This window comes from Aquila chrysaetos, chromosome 6 (assembly GCF_900496995.4).
Source record: "Aquila chrysaetos chrysaetos chromosome 6, bAquChr1.4, whole genome shotgun sequence".
Classification (NCBI taxonomy): Eukaryota; Metazoa; Chordata; class Aves; order Accipitriformes; family Accipitridae; genus Aquila; species Aquila chrysaetos.
The window spans coordinates 32,450,362-32,472,517 of record NC_044009.1 but is presented as its reverse complement, the minus strand read 5'-3'; the positions used below and the strand labels follow the sequence as shown (position 1 = coordinate 32,472,517).

The 22,156-nt window shown below is 37.3% G+C and overlaps 1 protein-coding gene across 11 annotated transcripts in view; it reads left to right on the top strand.

Moving 5' to 3' along the window:
• B3GALT1 (beta-1,3-galactosyltransferase 1) overlaps window positions 1-22,156 on the top strand; it is a 228,654-nt gene that overhangs the window by 3,346 nt on the left and 203,152 nt on the right. For 2 of the 11 annotated variants that reach the window (XM_030017469.2, XM_030017470.2), the window contains exons 1-2: window positions 6,238-6,383; window positions 13,369-13,465. The exons of 7 other annotated variants lie outside the window; for them this stretch is intronic. In XM_030017469.2, the coding sequence (XP_029873329.1) occupies window positions 6,360-6,383; window positions 13,369-13,465 (121 nt within the window). In that variant the 5' untranslated portion in view covers window positions 6,238-6,359. Of the gene's footprint in view, window positions 1-6,237; window positions 6,384-13,368; window positions 13,466-22,156 lie in introns of those variants that run through there. 2 more of the 11 variants (XM_030017471.2, XM_030017458.1) reach the window with 2 other exon arrangements.

Here is a 22,156-nt window from a genome sequence, read left to right as displayed (position 1 = left end):
TCCAACACACACAGTGACTGTAAACACTGATGTATGGAAGCTCTGCAGAATTCCAGATAAACAGAAGTATAAAATGCCTCCACATCCAAGTGTTCCCTTGGTCACTTACAGGCTTTAGATGTTTCCAAATGGTGATAGTACCTGCTGCTGCCTAACACTGCCATAGGCGTAGGTGAATGACCAAAATTGCTCTTCAGCTCCTGTATCTCCTGTGAATGCTCTCCAAGGAAGTTAACAAAAGATAGTCTTAAACAGGACATGGGAATTCAGCTCCTGATGCTGAGGACACAGCTTTTAAACAGAGTAACAGAGGGAGAGAGGTGAAGATGGGCAAGTTGTTCTTTGACTGGTAGACAGGCAGGTGTAAATTTCGGCAGAGCCATGCAGACTGCAGATGTATTGGTGACTGAGATTAGCTTTCTAGAGTTCATCCAGGAGAAAGAAAGGTATACAAGAGTCTCTCTGAGCCTTGGGCCTGCTTGTGAGTAGTATTAATACAGAGATGAATCAAGGTGTGATAATGAATTACAAATCTCATTTACGAGCACAACCCTCTTCTTGTATCGCTACCTAAAATGTAAAATTGCTAGGTATTCTGCAGATGTAGTAGGTGGCGGACACTCTTTTTTAACCCTTCTGCATTCTGATTTTTGTAGTTCTCAATTTAACCTCCCAAACTAATGGGAGTAATCTAAATATCTGCAATAGTTACTCATCAAAACTGTACTTTATTATTCCCTTAAGAATTAAAACCTATTATTTAATGCATAATTAAATGCATAATTCAATGTATAACATAATGTGTCACTACGTAGATTTATGAAATACAGAAATATACATTCTTTCCTTCTGAATAACAAGTTACCAAACACTGGCGAGAGAGCTAAGGGTTAAGAGTGAATTGAATGAAGAATACGCTATAGAACTGAAACCAAGTGAGAATTCTGTGGAGCTATATTTATTCATTTCTATGGAGTGTTGCCAGCATACTCTCTCCCTTTGCAGAAGGTGTTCTGTATTATCAGTAGCCTCAAAATATTTCAGTTATAATATGCCTATTTCATCTATAAATACTTTCTGTAGAAAAGGGCAGAAAATACCCTATAGATACTGGCTTTTGCACTCAGTTTTTTAAGACTGCTGTCTGAGTACCAGTAAGCTTTAACTCTCACTATCTTTTGAGGCTTGCTGTAGTAAAATGTGAATGACTTATGTGCCCAACCTTGCTTCCCTTTGAGCTGTTCTGCAGCTCTGCTGTTTGAGGGGCTGATGTTTGTTTCTTTTGTCCCTCAGCAGGTGGCTACATTTTCACTGAAATAGCTGATCCTGCTGTGGAACAACATCTGTGGCTTTGTGGGGGTCACATTGGCTGGAGTAATTCAAATATTTCCTCCTGGGTCTGACCCTTATTTTTATTTAAAGATATAGTGCTAAGTTATTGCTTAATATAGGATATTATATGTTAGAATTTATACTGAAGGTCTGCTGTTATTCAAATATGACCTGTATCTTTCATAGTGGATAAGAAGCAGGAGTGTAATCTTTTTTTGTGTGTGTTTTTTTCAGAGCTTAACAGAAGATTTTAGAGGAAATTGAAGTTAAGAATATCAGAAAAGCTGTATTGGGTCAGACCAGTGGGCCTTCATATTCAGGGTTTGGTCTCCAACAGTGATGTTAAGGGATGCTATTTAGGGGCTGTACCTAGCCACTTTATGTATCGGTTCCCTTGTACTCTCCCTGTATACTTAGTTTTCATAATGTCTTACTAGCTTCATTAAATGTCCCTTAGTTCTATTACTGGAGGATTTAGCAAGCAGTTTTACGTTAGTTTATTTACCACCTTCGTGGTTGGTTCAATCATATCTTGCTTCAGACTTCTCTCCAACTGAAGAGCCTCTTTAGTATCTTTTTCTAAGGCAGGCACTCCATCCTTGTGATGTTTTGTTTGCCCTTCTCTGACTACAGTCTTTCCTTGAGATGCAGAGACCAGAACTGCACACAGTACTTGAGATGTGGGTGGACCAAGGTTGTATAAATGTGCTCTGTCTTGTTCTCAAACCCTTTCCTCGTGACACCCAGTGTTTTGCTAGGTTTTTTGGTTGCTGTTGAACATAAAACTGTTAATTCCAGGGATCTGTCAATAATGACTCCTAGATTTCTTCTCCAAGTCATTTGTCAGCATGGTGTGTATGTGATGTAGATTATTTTTCATTAGATGTGTTGGCTTCCATGTATCTATACTGAAGCTCATTTGTCATCTTCTTGTCCACTCTGAGGTGCTTCTGGAGTTCTTTGTCATCAGCATGGCATTAAGTTCTGTGCCTGAAGGCAACTTCGTGTCTGTCCAAATTTTGCCAACAGTATCATTCCTTATGAGTTTTTTCGTGTGTACGTCTGATGTCTGAGAGGGATAAAAGTGTTGTGGCAAATCAGTCAAGGTGTTCATAGATCTTAAAAATGGCTTGTACATAACACAGGCTTTGCTTTTTGTTGTTTTGGGTTTTTTTTTGCTTTGAACCTCAGTAAACATGAACTCAGAAGAATAACAGGTTAAGGCTGTGTCCAGAAACCCAGACCAGATAAAAAAAGGAAGAAAACTCTGAAAGATGCCATTCATAGCACTTAAGCCAACTGCACTGAATGGGGAAATGAGAATGGTAGTATATAGTATTTGATGCACATTGATTGCTGTTAAAATTATGCTTAATTAAAACCAAAGAAGCTTTTAAAAGTATTGGAGTGCAAAGTGATGTTTACTCAAATAAGTTTAATGCTTTCCTAGCCTCTCTACAGATTCACTACACAACAGTCTTAATTCCAATACCATCTAATTAATCACCTTCCACTTGTGAACTACATTTCATAGTAACATGAAAATAAGCAAAGCTTCTCCCCTTCTCCCTCCCAGTTTTATTAGAGGTTAGGCTGGAAGCCCACCATATAGAAAGGATCTCTTCATGTTCCTTGTTCAAAAACAGGCTAGTGATTTGATATTCACAGCATGTCGCTTAAAAGAGCTACTGCATTACAAACAACATTGAGAGTGAGGTTTAAAGAAACATTAGAAATGTATTATCAGTGTGCTGCATTATTACTTGGTGTTACTTAGTAATAAATGTGGTTTCACAGCAGCGTAAGTGACTCCAGCAGCGTGTCTGTGATGATCCTGTCTTCCCTTCTCCCAGTCACAATGACTCCATCTTTCCTAAGCCTTTGCAGAACCACTTCAGCACATTAGTCTGGCAGAAGACAACTCCTCCCCACTGGTTAAAAAAAAAAAAACAACAAAACAAAACAGAAAACCATTTTCTGCCAGCTTGAATCTGCTTCACAGAGGACCTTATGAAGGCTAATGCAAGGGAGGACTTAGAACTATGAAGGTAAAGGCAAGAGGAGAGCAAGATGGTTGACAGGCAGCAGTTAAATTGCCTTGTGTGCTTGTCAAACGCTAGCCTGAAGTGCTGTTCTGTTTCTTGATCTATTGTTGTTAAAGTACTTGGCAGAAGTACAGGACTATTTTAGTAGTCAACCTATTGCTTTGTTAATTTAAATGTTTAGCTTAAAGAATTATATTTTACATCCTTTTAAGGAAGGCCCCAGCTGTTCCACTATCAGGTGGTCATCTGCTGGTCATGAGGTCATCTGCTGTGTAAATCTGGCTGTCTAAAAGACTGTGATACCAACTGTAGTTATTTGCAGCAATAGGATTCTTCTTTTGTTTTGTTTTGCACCATAACACAGTTCACCAAAACACGTTTTTCAAATTAGCATGGATTCAAGTATGTAACAAACATAATATTTCTACTATTTGAATTCAGTAATGGGCGGTTTAAAGTCAGCTTCCTGATCTATTTAATTGGTGCTGTTTGCTAGAATCTGTAGCAGCCAAGACAAGGCAGGTTTTTTTGCCACAGGAAAAGGATTTGGTGTATCCCTTTTGCATGGTATGCTTGAAACTTGCCCAGTGCTACTTCATGACACACATGCAAAGTCATGGTCAGCTTTCTTGTTGGCTGATGCAGCTCAAGATTAGTTTAATGTAGAACAGTGAGTTCATGGTAGCCTGCAAGGATGTAATGGAAGGACATGAACACAGTTAGTATGTAGTCTGCACTGTCTTTTTTTCCCCCCAGTACTTATAGGCCATGGTAGTGGTAATTGATGAATCTGTGCTGAATACATTTAGCAGCATACTGATAGAGCAGTGCCACTTGCACTGCTTATCTGCCTTAAACAGACTATCATCATAAAAAGTGGAACTTGTCTTCCATTGTTTAATTATGACAATATCTTCTTGTGTTAAGATGTATGCAATCATTCATCTAACATTTTTATAAGATACTTCAGAATCATCAGCCAAATTTTACTATATTCTTCCCTAGAAAAAATACTTTCATGTAGGTAGGATGGTACATGTAAAGGAAGCCACACTGCTGTGGGCATCCACAAAATACTCTAAACCAATTAATTTCTTCTATGTACATTTTCTAAGACAACACCTTAAATCTCAAGAAATCATTTGGTCTGTTAGGCAGCTAGGAAGAGTGGCATTATTACATTCATGGCATTGTACTGTAAAAATTTATAAGAGTTTACTTAAAGCTTTCAGAATTTGCAAGATTTTTCCATGTAGAAAAGTAATACATTTTGCTTGGATTCCAGACTTTGTAGTAAACCCACTAGTCTTTCTTTTTGCCAAGGTTTTGAGTATGCTAGGTGTTTGTTTGTTAAAAGGCCTCAGAAGATGCATCTTATCTCAAATGTAATCATAAACTGAATTCTGCTGTATGTAGTTCGCTACTATATTGCTTAAAAGAAGCTAGGAATTAACAGCTTTGCTAAAAGTTGGGTGAAAGACTCAAAAGTATGAGCATAGCTGATCATACTGCAGGTTTTCATCACATGAATTAAGCTTTAGATGAAAGTTTCTCACCAAGTTAGTGGCAACTAGGTCAGGTTGAGTCTGATGTCTCAAGTCTGCATATACTTGGTTGGGATTCACCTGTACCCTATCAGTTTGTTAAAGAGCACATTACTACTTCTAGTCTGTATACCAATATTTTGCTGTTACAGCTCAGGTGAAAAAATGTTTTGCAAACTCTGAAGAGGCTAGCCTACTTGCTGGAAATTTTTATGTGCAGATTTCAGAGTACTGTACAAAGTTAAACATTTCCATTGATAAATCAGGGGTTGAAATAGACTATAAAAGTCTGGAATAGAATTTGAGCATCCGCTCTGCTACTGATGTTGCAAGTTGGATCATATTAAACGTTTCACATGGAAAATATACTGCTACTGAGATAAAATTGTTTTAACCATATATTCTGTCTAGTTTATGCAATTAGAATTCAAGGGGAGTAGAATTCAACATATATGTCCTAGTTACAAGTGAGAAGGAGATATTGAAATACTGTATTTATGGGTATCTTAATCTGAATATTTCTCTGCAGAAATACAAAATCTTGATAGGTATAGGTATGAACAGAAGAAGTATGCATAGAGGCATAAAACAAACTAGTTAAACCAAGAACTAACTTCTAGAAGTTCTATACTGTTTATTCAGTAATATCCTTACTGGAAAGGGAAATGAAATGCTATTGTTACTGGCACAAATTCTAAACATGGACAACTCTGTTGAAAAGTTCCAAACTAAAATGTTTGCTGTTAATTGTTTCTCATTTGTAGAGAAGAAACAGTAATTATTCCTCTTTAAGATTTGGTATTGATATCACCTGAAGTCTTCTGCAAAGTGAATTTATTACTGCACCTCACATTGTAAAATTGCTCTTAAAATGGTCACGACCATTCCTGAGATTACAGCACTAACTGCGTCAAAAGTAATTGGCAAGAGACTTTGCTAGTAAAAGCAAAAAGCTCAGCCGCAGGTTTTTTGGAGAGGAAAGTCATGCCATAACATCAGCTGTCCACTTTCAGACATTTTGTCATTTCAGTTTTCTGAAACAAAATTAATTCTTTTTAAAAAGTAAAACATAAAATGACACCCTGCAAAATGGCTCAGTAAAAATTGCACAGAAAATAACTGAGTCATAACTAATAGGTTTTCTTCTGAAGATGTTACACTTGTACTAGGTATCAGACTATGCATCGAGTTATAGTAAAATGTGTGAATGAACGTGGATGATGCAGCAGAAGCGGTGGATCATGTAACAGGGAGATTGACACAGTAGGTTTCTGCTAGGTTTTGTTTGCCCTGCAAGGACTTCTTGGAACAGACACCCCACCTGGAGGTAGGCAACTTCCCCCAGCCTCTGCCTGTTGTTGCATTTCATCACTGGCTTTTGACTGAGGCAGCTGACTGTTGCTGGTTGGGTTATTGTACATCGCTCTGGCTGGCTGTCATGGGATCGCAGGTCCACTTAGAGGTAAGCACCAAAGCATAGGAGTTTGAGCCTGGGCCAGACCAAACCCATTTTATATAATTTTAAACTATATATTACTATATGTTGTGGTTTAAGCCCAGCTGGCAACAAAGCACCACAAGGCCACTCTGCTCGCTCCTCCACCTCAGTGGGATGAGGAGGAGAAAATATAACGAAAAGCTTGTGGGTTGAGACAAGGACAGGGAGGGATCACTCGCCAATTATGGTCATGGGCAAAAAACAGACTCAACTTGGGGGGAAAAAAACAAAATCAATTAAATTTGTTACCAATCAAATCAAAACAGGATAATGAGAAGTAAGACCAAATCTTAAAACACCTTCCCCCCACCCCTCCCGGCTCAACTCCACTACCGATTTTCTCCACCTCCTCCCCCGCAGCGGCACAGGGGGACAGGGAATGGGGGTTGTGGTCAGTTCATCACACGCTGTCTCTGCTGCTCCTTACTCCTCAGGGGGAGGACTCCTCACTCTTCCCCTGTTCCAGCGTGGGGTCCCTCCCATGGGAGACAGTCCTTCGTGAACTGCTCCAGCATGGGCCCTTTCCGTCAGCTGCAGTTCTTCACAGACTGCTCCAGCGTGGGCTTCCCACAGGGTCACAGCCTCCGTCGGGCATCCACCTGCTCCGGCATGGGCTCCTCCCCAGGCTGCAGGTGGGCATCTACTCCCCTGCTCCCCTCCACGGGCTGCGGGGGGACAGCCTGCCATCTCACCAGGGGCTGCAGGGGCATCCCCTCCTCCCCTGCTCCTCCTCGCCCTCCTTCCTCACTGACCTCGCTGTCTGCAGAGGGATTTCCCTCATATCCCACTCCCCTCACCACTGCAGGTTTTCCCTTCTTAAATATGTTATCCCAGAGGCACTACCTTGGCCAGAGGGGGGTCCGACTTGGAGCCAGGTATGCTTCTAGCAGCTTCTCACAGGAGTCACCCCTGCAGCCCCCTCCTCACCTACCAAAACCCCACCACACAAACATAATGTACTATTAACCACAAAGTCTGTGGAAGCCATGTATTGGTTAATGTGTCATAGCTGAGGTCACCTGGAAATAATCTCCTTTGTAATTTGAAAACTCTGAGAAAGGAAAATTTCATTATAACCCAGTAAAAGTAAGCAACATACAAGTGCTAATGGAACTTAAGTTTTTTGTAAAGTATGTCCCTATTTTCTGTGTGGCCACTCAGCCAAGTTACTATGCGCTTTCATTTCACTGTTAGATAACTTGTTTGAGGTGATTGCCCTGTAGTGAGACTTCTGACATGAGCAAAGAAGTCAATTACGTCTGAGCAAGTCCTATGCACTTTGTACAGTTGTCAGTGAAATGAAGGCTCAGACCTGTTGTAATTTCTGTGTAAGACCTTTTGGGCTCAGGTGGTTTTGACTTTGACTGCGTGTTACCTCGTATTTGGGAACTAACCTAGAGCCTGTACTATCCAGAATTATTGTTAATGCATTTTTTCTAGCAAAATACCAATAAGGGTTCTGCATGGTTTTTCCAATTTTTATAGATCTACCCAAACTTTTTAAAAAAATGTTCTGCCCGTCTTCCAAACTCTATCCATTTTTATGTTATTGGGCCAATATGACTTATAAGCAAGGTTACACTTATACAACACGGACTTGTTTGAAAGTAATTTTTAATCATAGTTTTAACAACGTGGCTTCAAGCAGTTGTGTTAAAAATATTACATGTTTTTACATTTTAAAAGGTGTTTTGTAATTCTCTTTAAGACAAAGCATGTGCATGCAGACAGAATGAAGCGTCTACTATCCTGTATGTTAAAACATCCTCTGAATAAAATGTACAGTGATTAATACCAGAAATCAGTTTTAGTATTAGTTACATTACAAATGCTTTTAGTAGTTCTTGTTTCTTTACAGTCTTTGAGACTGAATTATCTGTAGAACAAGCTAAGAAGTTTCTACACAGTGCAACAGAGACATGCTGTCAGCTTTGGCTCCCTGATTCCCCGTTGCTCTGAACACCAGAGCAGATTTGCTTAGGCCAGAGCCGATCAAGAGCAGCAGTCCTGGCTGGATGTGGTGGATCAGTTTCCAAGGCACATTCCGGCCACTGCATGCTGTAACTAATTTGTCCCAACCGCTACAGAGCACCTGGGAGAGCCAGATTAGATCTGCTGGGTCTGAAAGTGCTCTTAGACACACGGACATACATGTGGTGAAGCTCAAGGATACTACAGTTTGGTCCCCTAGGAGCCTTAGCCAGGTGGCATAAGCCAAATCTGTGTTGGTGCTGAGGACACTACAGAATCAAATAGCTGTTAACTGGCTTTGTGACAGCTTGCTTCTCTTGCAGAGTGGAAACTTCATGCACTTGAGGGCCTGGCCTGGCCTAGCATTTCCACAGTGATGATAAAAATGCTGATCAGAACTTTAGTTTCATCCTTTCTCAATTCAAAAGCCTTCTAAATATGCAGTATGTACGTATTTATTTATGCATGCCTAAATTGTTACTCTATTATGTTGTCTTGTGTACTACCTGTAAATTCTGTAATTGCTTCGGTTTTGTCCACGTTTTTCTTATGTGCCAGGATTTCATAACTCACTGGATGACTTTTTTGCCTGATTTGCCAAGAAGGGCATAGTATTAATAAAGGTAGTTCTACTTTGTTATCTGATTGACTACTTCCATGGAGAAAAATTAAATAATTTGTTTAACTTTCATATATTTTCATTGTTGAAAAATAAAATCATGTTAAGCTTTTGAAGGTGATGACCATGTCTTTCATATGTAAAACAATAGAAATTGTTGTAGTCTTAGTTTCTTTTTCTATATAGTAGCTAGATAAGAATACAGTTACAGTACCAGTTTATCTCATGGGATATTAAAGTTTATGTGATCTTCTCTGTCTCAAAAGACAAAGATTTATAGTCTTTGAACAGTTCTGATTGGTGGTATTATGAAAAATAATTAAAGAACCATGGAGATGATGTGGGGTTTAGAAAATCTGTAATGAAGCCCAGGCTAGTTGAATTGAGGACTTAAAACTGGAAAAACACTTTTTTTTTTTTTTTTTTTAACTGGTAAAACTTAGTTAGGGTAGACATTTTTCAATGAGATGCAGTGACATGCTTAACGACAAATAGATTTTCTAACTGTATAAGTAATATAACAATATATTGTAATGAAAATTCAGGAGGTGCTTCCTGTGAAGCATAGCACTAATATTTCATGTATAACCAATATGGAAGTGATTAAATTGCTTTACAAGGAAAAGTTGGTACCATGGTAGCAAGGAATATTACAAGCTAATACTGCCTCTATCTGAAGATGTATTGTTTTGTGGTGATGAAATATTTTAATAACCTTGCGCACCTCTAGAGAAGAACCTCAACTTTAGCTCTCTAGAGTTATTCTTCAAACAGTATTATTATTCTGCATAAATAATTTTTATGGAAAGAACAGTTACAATAAACAGAACCGTAAGAATGAAATTGCCATATTCAATGTTAACAAATGGATAGAAGGCAGGCTAATAATACAAGTATGTAGATAGAAATAAAATATTTTTTAAAAAAGTAAGAATAGTTGATTGCGAAGTGAGTTTCACACTAACGTCCTTATCTAAAGCCCACTGGACTAACTAATAGTGATCTCTAAGACCTCAGTTAATTTCATTCAACCTTGAGTCCTTTCCCCTCTTTCATGAGAGTGAAAAGCCAGGGCTTCCCTGAATTTCAGTGAATCCAGTTTTCAGGATTTAGGTAGTTAATACACCTTCAGTGTATTTAGCAGCTTTCTCTTTCTCACATGCAACACACAGTGTTGCAAAGATTTATAGTTTCCTTTTCCCCAAAAACTGCATCCTGTGGGTTCATCAGGATAGTATCTGTACTATTTCATAATATTTGTTTTATCAGGGCTTAGGAGAACTTTGCTTTCGTAGTACTTGTTTACTGTCAGGAACACCTTGCTCAATTTTTGTACTCTACGTATTCTGGAAATAGATAAAACCATGAAAACTGTAAGTTTGGGCTAGAAACTTAAGTTGGCGGCATAGCTAGTATTAAAGCTGACATGCATCTTAGGGTTTTAGAGGAGTTTTGAATTCTCAGAGGAAAGGGAACTTTGTTATTTAGCTCATTCAGTCAGTTTTTTTTCTGAAAACGGTGCCTTCTAAGCAAAACAACAGTAGTCTCTTCTCCATTTGGTGTTTCAGATATTTAATTTTCATTGGTATTAATGGGAGTTTTGAATATATATCCGAGAGTCAACACAATTTGATATTCAAGAAAGTAAAAATGATGGCAAAGATAAGATGAATAATATTTTTCTCAACCTATGTGAAAATTTTTCTGGCTTTATATAAGCAGTAAAACTGACACTTACTGGTATCTTCATCTTGAAATCTTCAATGATTTTTTTTCTCTTTTGCACAGTGACTTGTATACTGCACTTGGCTTTTTGAACCAGTTAAACCTTTCTTTTCCAGGCTGCTTTTCTTTTGTTTATTTATTTTACTATCTTTTATTAACAAAAGGTAAACAAATTTGCAGTTTAAAAAAAAAAAGTCAAATAAAAAAAATATATGCTCTGTTTTACAAGGATGGTTTGAGCATTCCTAGGAAGATTGTATATTATTTTTTGTTTTTCTCTGTAAACTATGAAAAACTAGTTTTCAGTTTTTCCGCTTCTGATCCAACTGGACTTTCATACATAGGAAGACATGCCATATGCATATGGTGCTTTGTTCCTTTCAAATATACAACTCTCTCATCATTTGGGGAGTAAATATAACCCAGTTATTTCTTGTTATGAGGAAATCCTGAAGGTGTTACCTAGAAATTTTTGTACCTGTTATTAGCTTAAGAGGGAAATGGCTTTCTCTCTCTTCTTGCTGTATTATACCTTGTGTATTCGTATGAAAATTATTCTTTTGATTAACAGATAGAAGACCTGACCTTGCAGACCTGAAGTACGTAAAGCTCACAGAAAAGTCAATAGGATGTTTGTTCATGAAATGAGAATCTCGCTGAACTAAAGACTGTACTACTACTACTAAAACTTTGCATCAAGCTTAAATTCATAATACCATACCAGCTACACCATATTGAACTCTCATGGAAATGCAGTTTGAACTCCAATGTTTACCCAATATAGAAGCAATGAATACATGGCTCTAATGGAAATGCCATTTTTTTGTGCCAGCTAGTTACGCAGTGACACTGAAGATGATTACTTTGGTTCAGGAATTGAGCGTGTCATTTAGCAGTGTTCTAGCTAGGATTCATTTCAATGGCATTTTGTTAAATATGCCAGTTTCTGTATAGTGAGTGACTTCTGGTAGTAGTGGCATATGACTTCTTAGAAAGTTCATGTCTGCTTCACAAAGTCAGATGGTCTCCAGGGTGCTGTTCTAGGGTCATGTCAAAACTTGGCATAAACTTGTATGTGAATTTCATTTGCACTTTTTTTTCTAGGGTCAGTTTCACTAAAGGGTATCAAGGAAGATGCTTAAAGTGTAGCCACATGCAACACATGCTCTGCTTTTTATGAGAGAGGTATCAGTCAACAGGTGTTTATTGTCTTTTCCTGTTGTACTGAAAAGACAGATTTCATTCCCTCTAGAGCTCTGTAATAGTTGGGGAGAGAGAGACTTTCCTAAAGGGAAAGGATAAGTCTGCTCTGCTTTTGCTATTTGCTGTTTGAATTGCTGTTGTCTGTGGCTAGCTAACAGCTGCTGTTTTCTCTTCTGTCCTGGAATTGCTGTCTCTGACCTTCCACAAGGCTGCCTGCCAGTGGAAGCTGATGTAGATCCTAAATTCTTAAGCCTTGATAGGATTTCTCTTCTGAATTGATAAAACTGCCTGCATATACTTATTTTTAGACCATTTGCAACTGAAGCACATATGTTTCACAGCATGATAGAAAGGGTGCAGGAGAACTGGTTAGGCATGGTTAGCGATTTTGGAAGCGTAAGGGCGGTGTGCCTTTTGGAAAATAATGTTGCAGAAGAGGTGTTTTTGAAAGTGTGCAGTAGGGGTTTTTCAGTTGAATTTGGTAGTGGTGACAAGTGTTGACATCTGTAAAACATGAGCTCATCTCTAACCACAAAACAAACACAACAGAAGCAGCAGCAACTTAAATTAATCTTCTCTGTGCCAATGTTTTTTGTCTTTTATAATTTAGTATCAATGCCCAGTGAGCAAATTTATACACGCTTTATTTTTTGCTTAGTTACTGCCTTAAGTTAAAGATTTTTCAGGGTTGATTTTTAATTGCCAACAAGTGTGACAGTAGTAGTGCTTTTATTTTTGATGTGGACAAAATATGCAGTAAACTACTCTAAATGAACACAACTACACTGAAACTCTACTCTCTCTGTGTGCCAAACAAAGATACCCAAATGACTCCTGTACTAGAAGCAATATAATCACAATAGCATGAAGCTCCTTATATGTTAATTGACTCAGTTGAGAAAATACAACTGTGTAAGAATAGTATAACACCTAAATTGAGTTGTCTACCTCTTCACTGAACCCAGAGTCAATCATGAGACATTTAAGGATCTTGTAATTTTTATGTTGAAGTAGAAAAGAACAGTTCTGGTAGCAGGACTGCCTGTAAAATCTTAATTAGATTTCTTCGGTGTCCATTGCTTTCTTGTATACCAGTATTATATAAAGACAGCAATAGAGAAAATGCATAAATGAATGTCATTTGGAACAAAAGTTTCTCTAATGTTCCTTAAAATATTTGCTGTTCAGAAGAAAGAATTAGAGAGAATGGAGCTGTAATCTAATAAAGAAGACAGAAGTTAGTTTTGGACCATTCTCTGTCTTTTTGGAAAAGTTAGAAATTCACCTTACACATCATTAAAAGAGGATATTGTGATTTGGTAGGGTTTGGGGGGGGGGGGGGATTGTTGGGGTTTTTTTTGGTTGGTTGGTTTCATTTTTTTACTGTCCAGATTAAGTTATTTGTTCTAATGTTCACTAATGTCATTTCAGCTGCACAAAAGAATCAGTGATGTATTCACTCGCTCTTCTCATGTTGTGAACCCTGTACTCTGTTTCAAAAAAAACTACCACCTCTTGGCAGTTGAAGGTATGCAGTGCTTTACGTGTATATACCATCTTTTAGCCAGGGATTTCTTTCTTCATTCTACAAGCATCTTTTATTTAAAAGTTGGAAACCAGTGCTGTTATATACAAATGTACAATGGTTCTGTAGAAGTTACTCCTTGAACATATAGAATTTAATAGATTCTGTATGTACCACCGTAGCATGAACTTGATATAATTCTGTTTGGCAGCAATAGAACTTTCCTTTAAAGCTCAAGAGGTTGTCTAAAACTATAATGTATATTTTACATATATGTATATATCTTACAATATTATTATTACCCTGTTAAAAAAGCTAAACTTTAGGCATGACTCAAGACAGACACCAAAATCTAATCATTGCAGATGCTAAACTGTGGTAGTATAGTTATCACTGGTGAGTTATCAGTAAGAGAACTCATACAGTTTCACCATTTAGCCATGCTGGAAGGCCAGAGAAAAGACGGTGAGTTACAAAACTGTTGTACAGAGCCTGTCTCATCATCACAGGTCCTTGGGTTTTGAGATGCCAAGGGATTCAATCACGAGGAAATATGCTTTGCATAATGTAAAATTAGTACTGTGTTATACTCTGGCTATCCTTGTCTGCAGTGACTACTACTATGTTAAGTACAACAGTCTCATCTAGTCATGGAACCTGATCTAATCAACCGTAGAGCTAGACTTACAGTTATTAAAGTTAGCATGACATTTTATGTGAAGCCAAATGAATGGTCCAGGTTCAAACCAACTGGTACCAGCAGGTGTCAACAATTCATCGTCTGCTCCAGTCTTCCCCTTTTTAGCAATTCCCTCCTCATTTTTTTGGTAATGGTTCACCATTGGTTTTTTGGTTTTGGTTCACCAGTAGGGCCCTACAGAGCAGCACAACAACAATACCAAACTAGCCATTGCCTAAATGTGCTAATCTAACCAACCTGCATAACATCAGACTTGAAGGCTTGACTTTATTTATGTGGGGAAGTTACTGTCTGCCATCCCACCCCTTCCCCTGGCAGAGAGGGGAAATTCCTAAGTTTTGATGCTGTTTGGTGGAACGTTCTGTTCATGTGTGAAATATTAATTAGCTGTTATTATTCAGTTATTTCCTTTAAAATATATTATGGGGTGTTAAATGAATACCAATCTCAAAACAGCCAGATCTTATTCACTAGGTGTGATGTAAGCATGAGGCTAGTGTTTTTAAACAAGGCATAGTAATTTCTGGCTTTCCCCAGATATTAACTAAGTTCATTTAATAGATTTGGGGTAACATAGGAAACAATGGTCTAGTTACAAGCTTATAGTTCTTTGAAAATATTTGCAATCCCGTTCAGTATGTGAATGAAGTCCAATCAAAAGACTCTTTCTGGCTTTCCACAAAATAAATCCAGTGTCTCCACTCTTGCCAGCATGCTAGGAGTTTCATTTCCCATATAAAATGGATTTCTAGCTCATGGCATGATTATAATTCCTGTATAAATGGTTAGTTTTTATTGGGAAGATATTTCTTGGTTTGGAAAAATATTTTTTTCCTTGGTGCTAAAATTATTGAGGTGGGAGGTTTGCAAGAGAGAAACTTCAGTATCAGAACCCAAACCAGGCAAAGGGCTAAAAATGCATCTTAAGGACCATTAGTCAGAATAATTTGAGCTGACAGTAGCCAAGATTGTTTTATATATGAAGTTCATAAAATAGCAAGTTGGTTTCCTTAGCTAGGAAAAATACCTGAACGGGTACATTTCTGCTGCAGTTGCTAGGGAGCGGCTTATATTGTATCTGTGGGATATAATGGGAGTCATGTGTGAAATGCACTATACTGATAATTTATCTCAAAGTGGTTAGAGCTGAATATTATGTTCACAGACCACATCTCCTTGTACAAAATAAGAAGATGAGATGGATGCTGTTAGTAATGTTAGGCGACAGAGCCACTGTGGCATACAAGGTACAGTACATGTGTCAGTAGGCTGTCAAGAGCATGTCATTCCTACATGATTCATATCTGGGGCTATGATTAGGTGAGCAGAAAATTAATACATTGGCTAGATGGGAGGAAAGAACAGACCACATGAGAAGAAGGGAAACCTGTATTTTGATCTATTTGACAGATCTGGGAATGAACAAGGTCCTGGGAATCCCAGGTCGTGTACTCTTTTTAAGACAAGCTCATTGACTGGGACTCTGTGTTGCCAGTAATGTTGTTTAACAAAATGAGGATGGGTGAATCGTAGGGGGATCTGACTAACCCTGCTCCAAAGTGAAGTTGCCACTGCATTTGGAAAAAGAGCTGCTTAGCTATGAAATGTCAACATCTTTAATAGAAACCTTTATAATTACTTGGTTATAGAACTTCATTATTTTCTTTCAGAATCTGTCAGACTGGAATTATTTTTCTTGAAAACACAGCCGTAACAGTTTGCTATTATTAAAAATGTAAATGTAATAAATTATACAACCATAACACTGATTTCTTATTTTTGTAGCATTAAGCATTTCCAAAAATTATCCAAATATTGCTTAAGGTTTCCATTTTAATATCATATTTAAAATTTCACAAATATTTTTTCCTTATTGAATCAATACAGTGATACTGCCTTGAAGCTTAAATTAATTGTTTCACTCCTTTGAGCACTGGTGCAAGTTTTTCTCACATGCTGTACACGGAGATTGAGTGTGTTTTCCTCAGCAATTACTGCATTTGTTCAAAGTGAATTAGAAAATCAAAAATGTTAGGAACTCTCTTTAATTAGATGATTAAAGAACTCGGCAAGCAGTGTGATGTTCAGATGAATATGAAAGGTATTTCGTAGCATTTTTAGGCCATGCTAGAATTCAGACAGGACACTAGTTGTGCTGTGCAGTTAAACTGCCACAAAAGTGTTTGCAGCCTCCTGAAGTTGTACGGCATATGTTTATAGTTCTCAGCCAACTTGATCTTTCCAGGCTTAGCTGCCTTGTCTTGAAGGATGCTTTCAATAGGCAATCGTACTGTAAGCTGTCTGAAAACATGATGTTATTCCTAACAGCAATTTGAAGCCCACTGGACTTGGCCTTCACAAAACTTCGTGAGCAGATTTTTGGCTAATACATACTATCGAAATACATCTGAAGTTAATGAAGTTATGACTGTGTATAATAGCCAAAGATTTTCCCCCCCAAAACTTCATAACCTGCTTTTGCAGATTACAGACTTCTCCAACCTTTTCTAAATGTTGAAGGTCTTTTTTTCTTCTCTAATCAACCTTTAGGTATTTGACTCTTCCTTTTAGCCTTCTTCCAACAGTTATACTTCCATAATTTTTTCATAAAGGTCCAACATTTTTTTTTCAGCGAGATCTTCTGGTATTGAAGCAACATCTCAAATTGATTCCAAAGGCTCTGTTCACTGTTCAAACTTGTGTCATGCCTTCTTTTGAATAGATTTGTTCCACACACATTGTACTGAGAAACAGTTAATTTCAGAAATGCTCCATATTAAATAAAATGCAGAAGCCTTCTTCTCTAACTTTTTATATTTTTACATAATTGATTTTTATGTGGCTTATGTTATCGTAAGTTTTAATTATTGTTATATACATTTACATGTTTTTCATTTAGGTGTTTGGGTTTGCTTCTATGAATGACGCATGTAAAACTAATTATTCAAAAGAAAAAAGGACTAGACAGTGTAGTTGCTGTTGTATATAGTTCTCTACTATCCCACCTTCATTCTGCTTTACTTCTGAAATAGCATAATAACATTTCCTGTATTAATACAAAGAAGAATGTTTTATTAAAAAACAATCTAACATCTGGAAACTCTTTTTTGGTCTGTCTCTTAAAATATGAAGTACATTATTTCTATTCCTCCTTTCCTCCCAGTCAATTTAACTGTTCAGACCTGTATAATGAGCATGGGAAACACCAAGGCAGAGTTAAATACTTTTGCTTTCCTTGGTACAGTGAAAATCTCTGTATGTTTTTTAAAATATCTACTGTTGCAGATCTTCCTAAGGTAATTTCTTTCAGTTGAAATGGTAGGTACTTACAACATGATTGTTGTTTTATTACCAGTAATGATCCTAATACTCATATAAACTGTTACTTAAAATCCTTGAAAAGTCTGTATAAGAGCTAGCTAGGACTAAAAGCTTATTATGCATTCTTTCTGAAGTGTTAGAACTGCTGGAGCAGTAAGAAAACCATTAATGGTAGTTGATTTTGTAGTTTGGCATTTTCAGATCTTCTTTCCTGCTCTGGATAATGCCCGTTTTGTTTAAAATAACAGATAGGAAGAGAAGTTTTGTGTTTCTGCTGCAACCTTTTTGTGTTAGATTTATAGTGTGCTCTCCAACTACCCTAACTCTGTGGAAACAGTTACAATTTGTTTTTACAAACCTGAAGCAGAAGATTTGGTGCAAAGTACTGGGTCCAAATATCCAACATCTTAGGGGAAGAAGGGGCAAAACTTGGAAAATAAATCTAGGACTGGATTATGAATGTTTAAATGGTGCTGGTATTTAGAGTAGGCAAAGCACATCCCATCTGATCTTTTAGTCATTTAAATGGCTATTTTTTGCTGAAATTCAGCTCTAATTTCTTAGCATCTTTTTGTGAAACTAGACAAAATTTTGTTATATCTTGTTTAAAAAAACCCCAAACATTTCAATCTGCAAATGTCAGGTGAGTTGTCAGATGTTCCCAGAGATGGTGCTCAGTCATTTATAATGAAATACTATTTTTCTTTTATGTTTGTGAAGGAAGATGTGATTTTTAGGTAAATATCTCTTCATAAGGGGCATTTGTAGCAGATTGCAGTCAATTGATACTCTGCTGGAGTTAGTCCTGGTAGTTATATTCACAGAAGTCTGTTACAGCAACATAGTTTAATTTCTGAGATAGCCATATAACATTTCAAAATGGAACATCTTTTAGTGAGTCACATTTCATTTTAGAGCCACTCTGTTATTCTTGGTAGTATTAAATATAACAGTATTACACATCGGGTTGTTACTATTGTAGTATTCTTCCTTGCATGTATGTAACTTGGATGCCTTTGTGTGAGGCAGTGTAAACGTAAAATAGGACAACAGCCGCTTCTCCAAAGCACTTGAAGTTTGCTGTTAAATGATTCAATCCACATTAGATATATGAATTATAGGGTATCTCTGAATTTGTAGTTTTTGCTGTCAAGAAAAAACATGTTTAAAGGAAAGGAAATATCTTCTAGTAAGCTGTATTTTTACAGACCTTAGCTTCATATATGATGGGCTTGTTCACAATCACGGATTTCTCTTACCTTGGAAGATCTCTTAGGTCAACTGAGAATTCAAGTTTTCATCACAGATACAAAATTTGTAAACTCAACATGATTAGTGATGTCTTGCAGACCATCTGCAAATTGTCTTTGCGCTTCCAGTATTTTTTATTCTTAAATACCACTTCAAGTTGATTGAGAAGAAATATTCTAAAACATTACTAGTGGAAAAAGGATGTAACAAATAAGCACATTAGCAGTAACATGTTTTATACAGTAGCTACCTATTAAATTGATACTTATATGTGCTAGTGAAACGTATTTATATTTTGTGGAGCGTGAAAAGGCTCATCTTTTTATCAAGCCTGCTTGTGTAAGTCTGGGCTGGGGGGAAGGAAGTATTTTTTTTTAAAAGGAATTACATTTTGCACAAGATCGGGGTTTTTGAGGCCCTGCAGAGGAAAAGTCCATAGTAATAGTAGTGCATTTTAATTTTATCATTCACTGCACTTTCCAACAAAATCAAGTAGGCTTTGGTGAGCTGTTAAAACTCAGATATTTACAGGAGGCAAAATGAACATCTGTGAATCTCTACTTCCAGAGCAGCAGTCACCCAAAGTGTAGGCACTCATATGCAAATCCTGAACCCTCTCAGGGAAATGTTCAGGAATTGGAGGTGTGGCCTGGGCAACAATACTGGAATACTGTTTCTGCTCTCTTCATCGTTATAAATATCTACAAATACAAATATGTAGCTTGTTTGGCTGCAAGGGTAAATTGAACAATGTTGGGCTGATAAAACTTGGATCAACAGTTATAGTCCTGTAGGGAATAACAGTCAAGAGTTGCTATAGTGTGATTATGCCACTGGTGTTAACTCATGTGTCTAAGCAAGGGCTAGCGTTCAGTTAATTTGGTTGGTTTACACCACATGCATATAATTCTTAAATGTCCAGAGAGAGCAGTTTTGTGACTAGTGGAGTAATTCAAAGCTGTAACTTCAAGGTTAAATTCTGACTCCTTGTCTTTAATGCCTTATATTCTATGTTCTTAATGCTACACTCTTCCTGATGAACCTACAAAGTTTGCAGTCAAAGTATATTCTTAGTGCAGATAGCAGCCAAACTGCAAACAAAATCACACAAGTTTGTGTGAGTGTACTGGTGGGCAGTATTTAAAATATTTTAAAAAATTAAAAAAAATTAAAAATTGCACAAGTTTGGTTTTGTCTGTGTGTGCTGGTGGGATAAGGTTAACTTTTTAGAAGCACTGGCATTCAAGCTAACAGTACGTTTCATCATTCACCATGGGCATCAAGTTGATGAAAACAAAATAGATCTTCAAGTGCTCATTTTATTTTTGTAATATGCTCATAATCAGGATGTAATCTCTTTTCTCATGGGCTAGCCACACATACAAATTTACTTGCTTTGTCAGTACTTTACTAAAGACATTTTTCTTATCCCAGTACGTTTAAAATGTTTTTATTAGATGATAAAGTCCTCATAATTTCTGTATGATTAAGTATGTGAAGTATCAAAACTTAAGTATTGCAACTGCAGCAGGATATGAAGAATTCTGATAATGCCAGTTATTAAGAAGAAGTTTTTCAGAATAAAATAGTTTTGTGTTGGTTTGGTTTTTTTTTTTTTTCAGAGTCACTTCTAAGGAAAGTAAAAGAACAAGAAATGGATTTCTGGGATTTAAAGAAACAGAAATAAAGGCTCAATTAGCGTGAATGAACAATTTGTGCTAAGTCTCTCATAACCTCTGTTGAAGTGCCTTTCCCTGAAATATGATCATAAAATGCCTATTTGTATCTTCGGTCATACTGCAAGATCACTGACTTCTGTATTTCAAGTCTTAGTCCTCAAAGGGATTTTTGTAGCCATAGTGGATAGCTAGCTTTAGTCCCTTTGAAAGATAAATATTATATATAAAAAAAATTCATAACAGGGAAGACTAATTTGAAAACATGTATTGTCCATTTATGAGTTATGTTTATGCGGACGGAACCTATATTAGCGAAAGTGGTACAATCAGTGTTCATTGGAAGAACTGTGATGTAATTAGAGTTTAATCTGCAAACAAGCTTTCTCCTTCCCAATCACGCATTTGTTCTCTCTCCTGCTTGGAATTGTTTGGGGTGCACTAAACCCAGATAACACTTGTATGTTTGCAAAAGGCTGAATGAGCTATGGTCTGCTCGGAGACGTGGGCTGGGGGAGGGAGGATTCTTCTCTGCTGTGTTGCAGCCATGGGCTAGGGCTAGAAGCTGTTTCAAGCGGACAGCACTGTAGCTACGTGAGGATGTAGCCTAAGGCAGTGTACCTTTACGCTGTAGTTTATGTAGTATGTGTGTTTAGATATATATTAAACAGTTTGGCCTTGCTGTGCAGAAGTGATCCAGAGATTCTGAACAGTAGTGAATCATCTTATTCTGCCATTCCACCCTTAATTTTCACTGCAGTGTTTACCCCAGCATTTCCACCCAACTTTGGTTATGCAAGTTGTAAGACAAAGAAAAGGATCTATAGGAGTGAGACAAAATAGAAATTCCAGTGGATCACAGCCGAGGTCCAACAGTCCTGCTCCTAGTAAAGATCCCACTATTGCTCCACAAGCAAATGTTAAATTTCAAACATTAGTTTTGACTCATTAAAATCCCTTGGTCCCTCTCAGAGCTCTATTTTCTGACAGAAAAGGTGCTTCTACAGTGTAGTTCATTTAAGTTAGATAATCCTAGCAAATAGTTGGATTGTGCAAGAAAGACCAAGTGCTATTGTCACTGGACATCTCTTTTATGTTTGTGGATGGTTTCATATTACATTAGCAGAGATATTTTCCTGGATCATTCAGCTTAGCCAAAATCAACTGTATAACAGAATGGGGAATATTACTTAGAATAAAACATTTGGCATAGCTGAACATAACGTAAAAAATGCTTCTATTGTAGTATGTCTAAAATGTGATGTATTTAACATGGTATCATTCTAACTTTTAAAAAGTAGGAATTCAATGGTTAACATACTGGACCTTGAGATGTACACTGAGACTGCTTTCTATCAAGGGTTCTCAGGGAATCACCTATGAACTTGTTACAGACCACAGTAACTTTGCACATGACTGGCAAAAGGTCTTTGTTATCAATCTGTCCTGACTAGAGCCAGCTGGTGAGCGTGGCTGTAGGAGCTACAGGTTGTCTCCAACTGTGTGAGGATCAAGGGTAGCTGCATTCCAATCAATAAAGAAGAGTTTAAGCTGAATTGTGTTAAAGCTGACTAGTATCACTCTACCCAGGGAGTTACCACGTGTTCCTCTCTACCGACATATTAGCTACTCTTTTTAGAGCCACAGACCTATGTAAGAAAATCTTTCAGTGACAATTATAGTAAGTCTGAGCAGAGACTGACTAATGGGCAGCTTCCCTCAGCTTGCTGCGCTGTGGCATCAAGT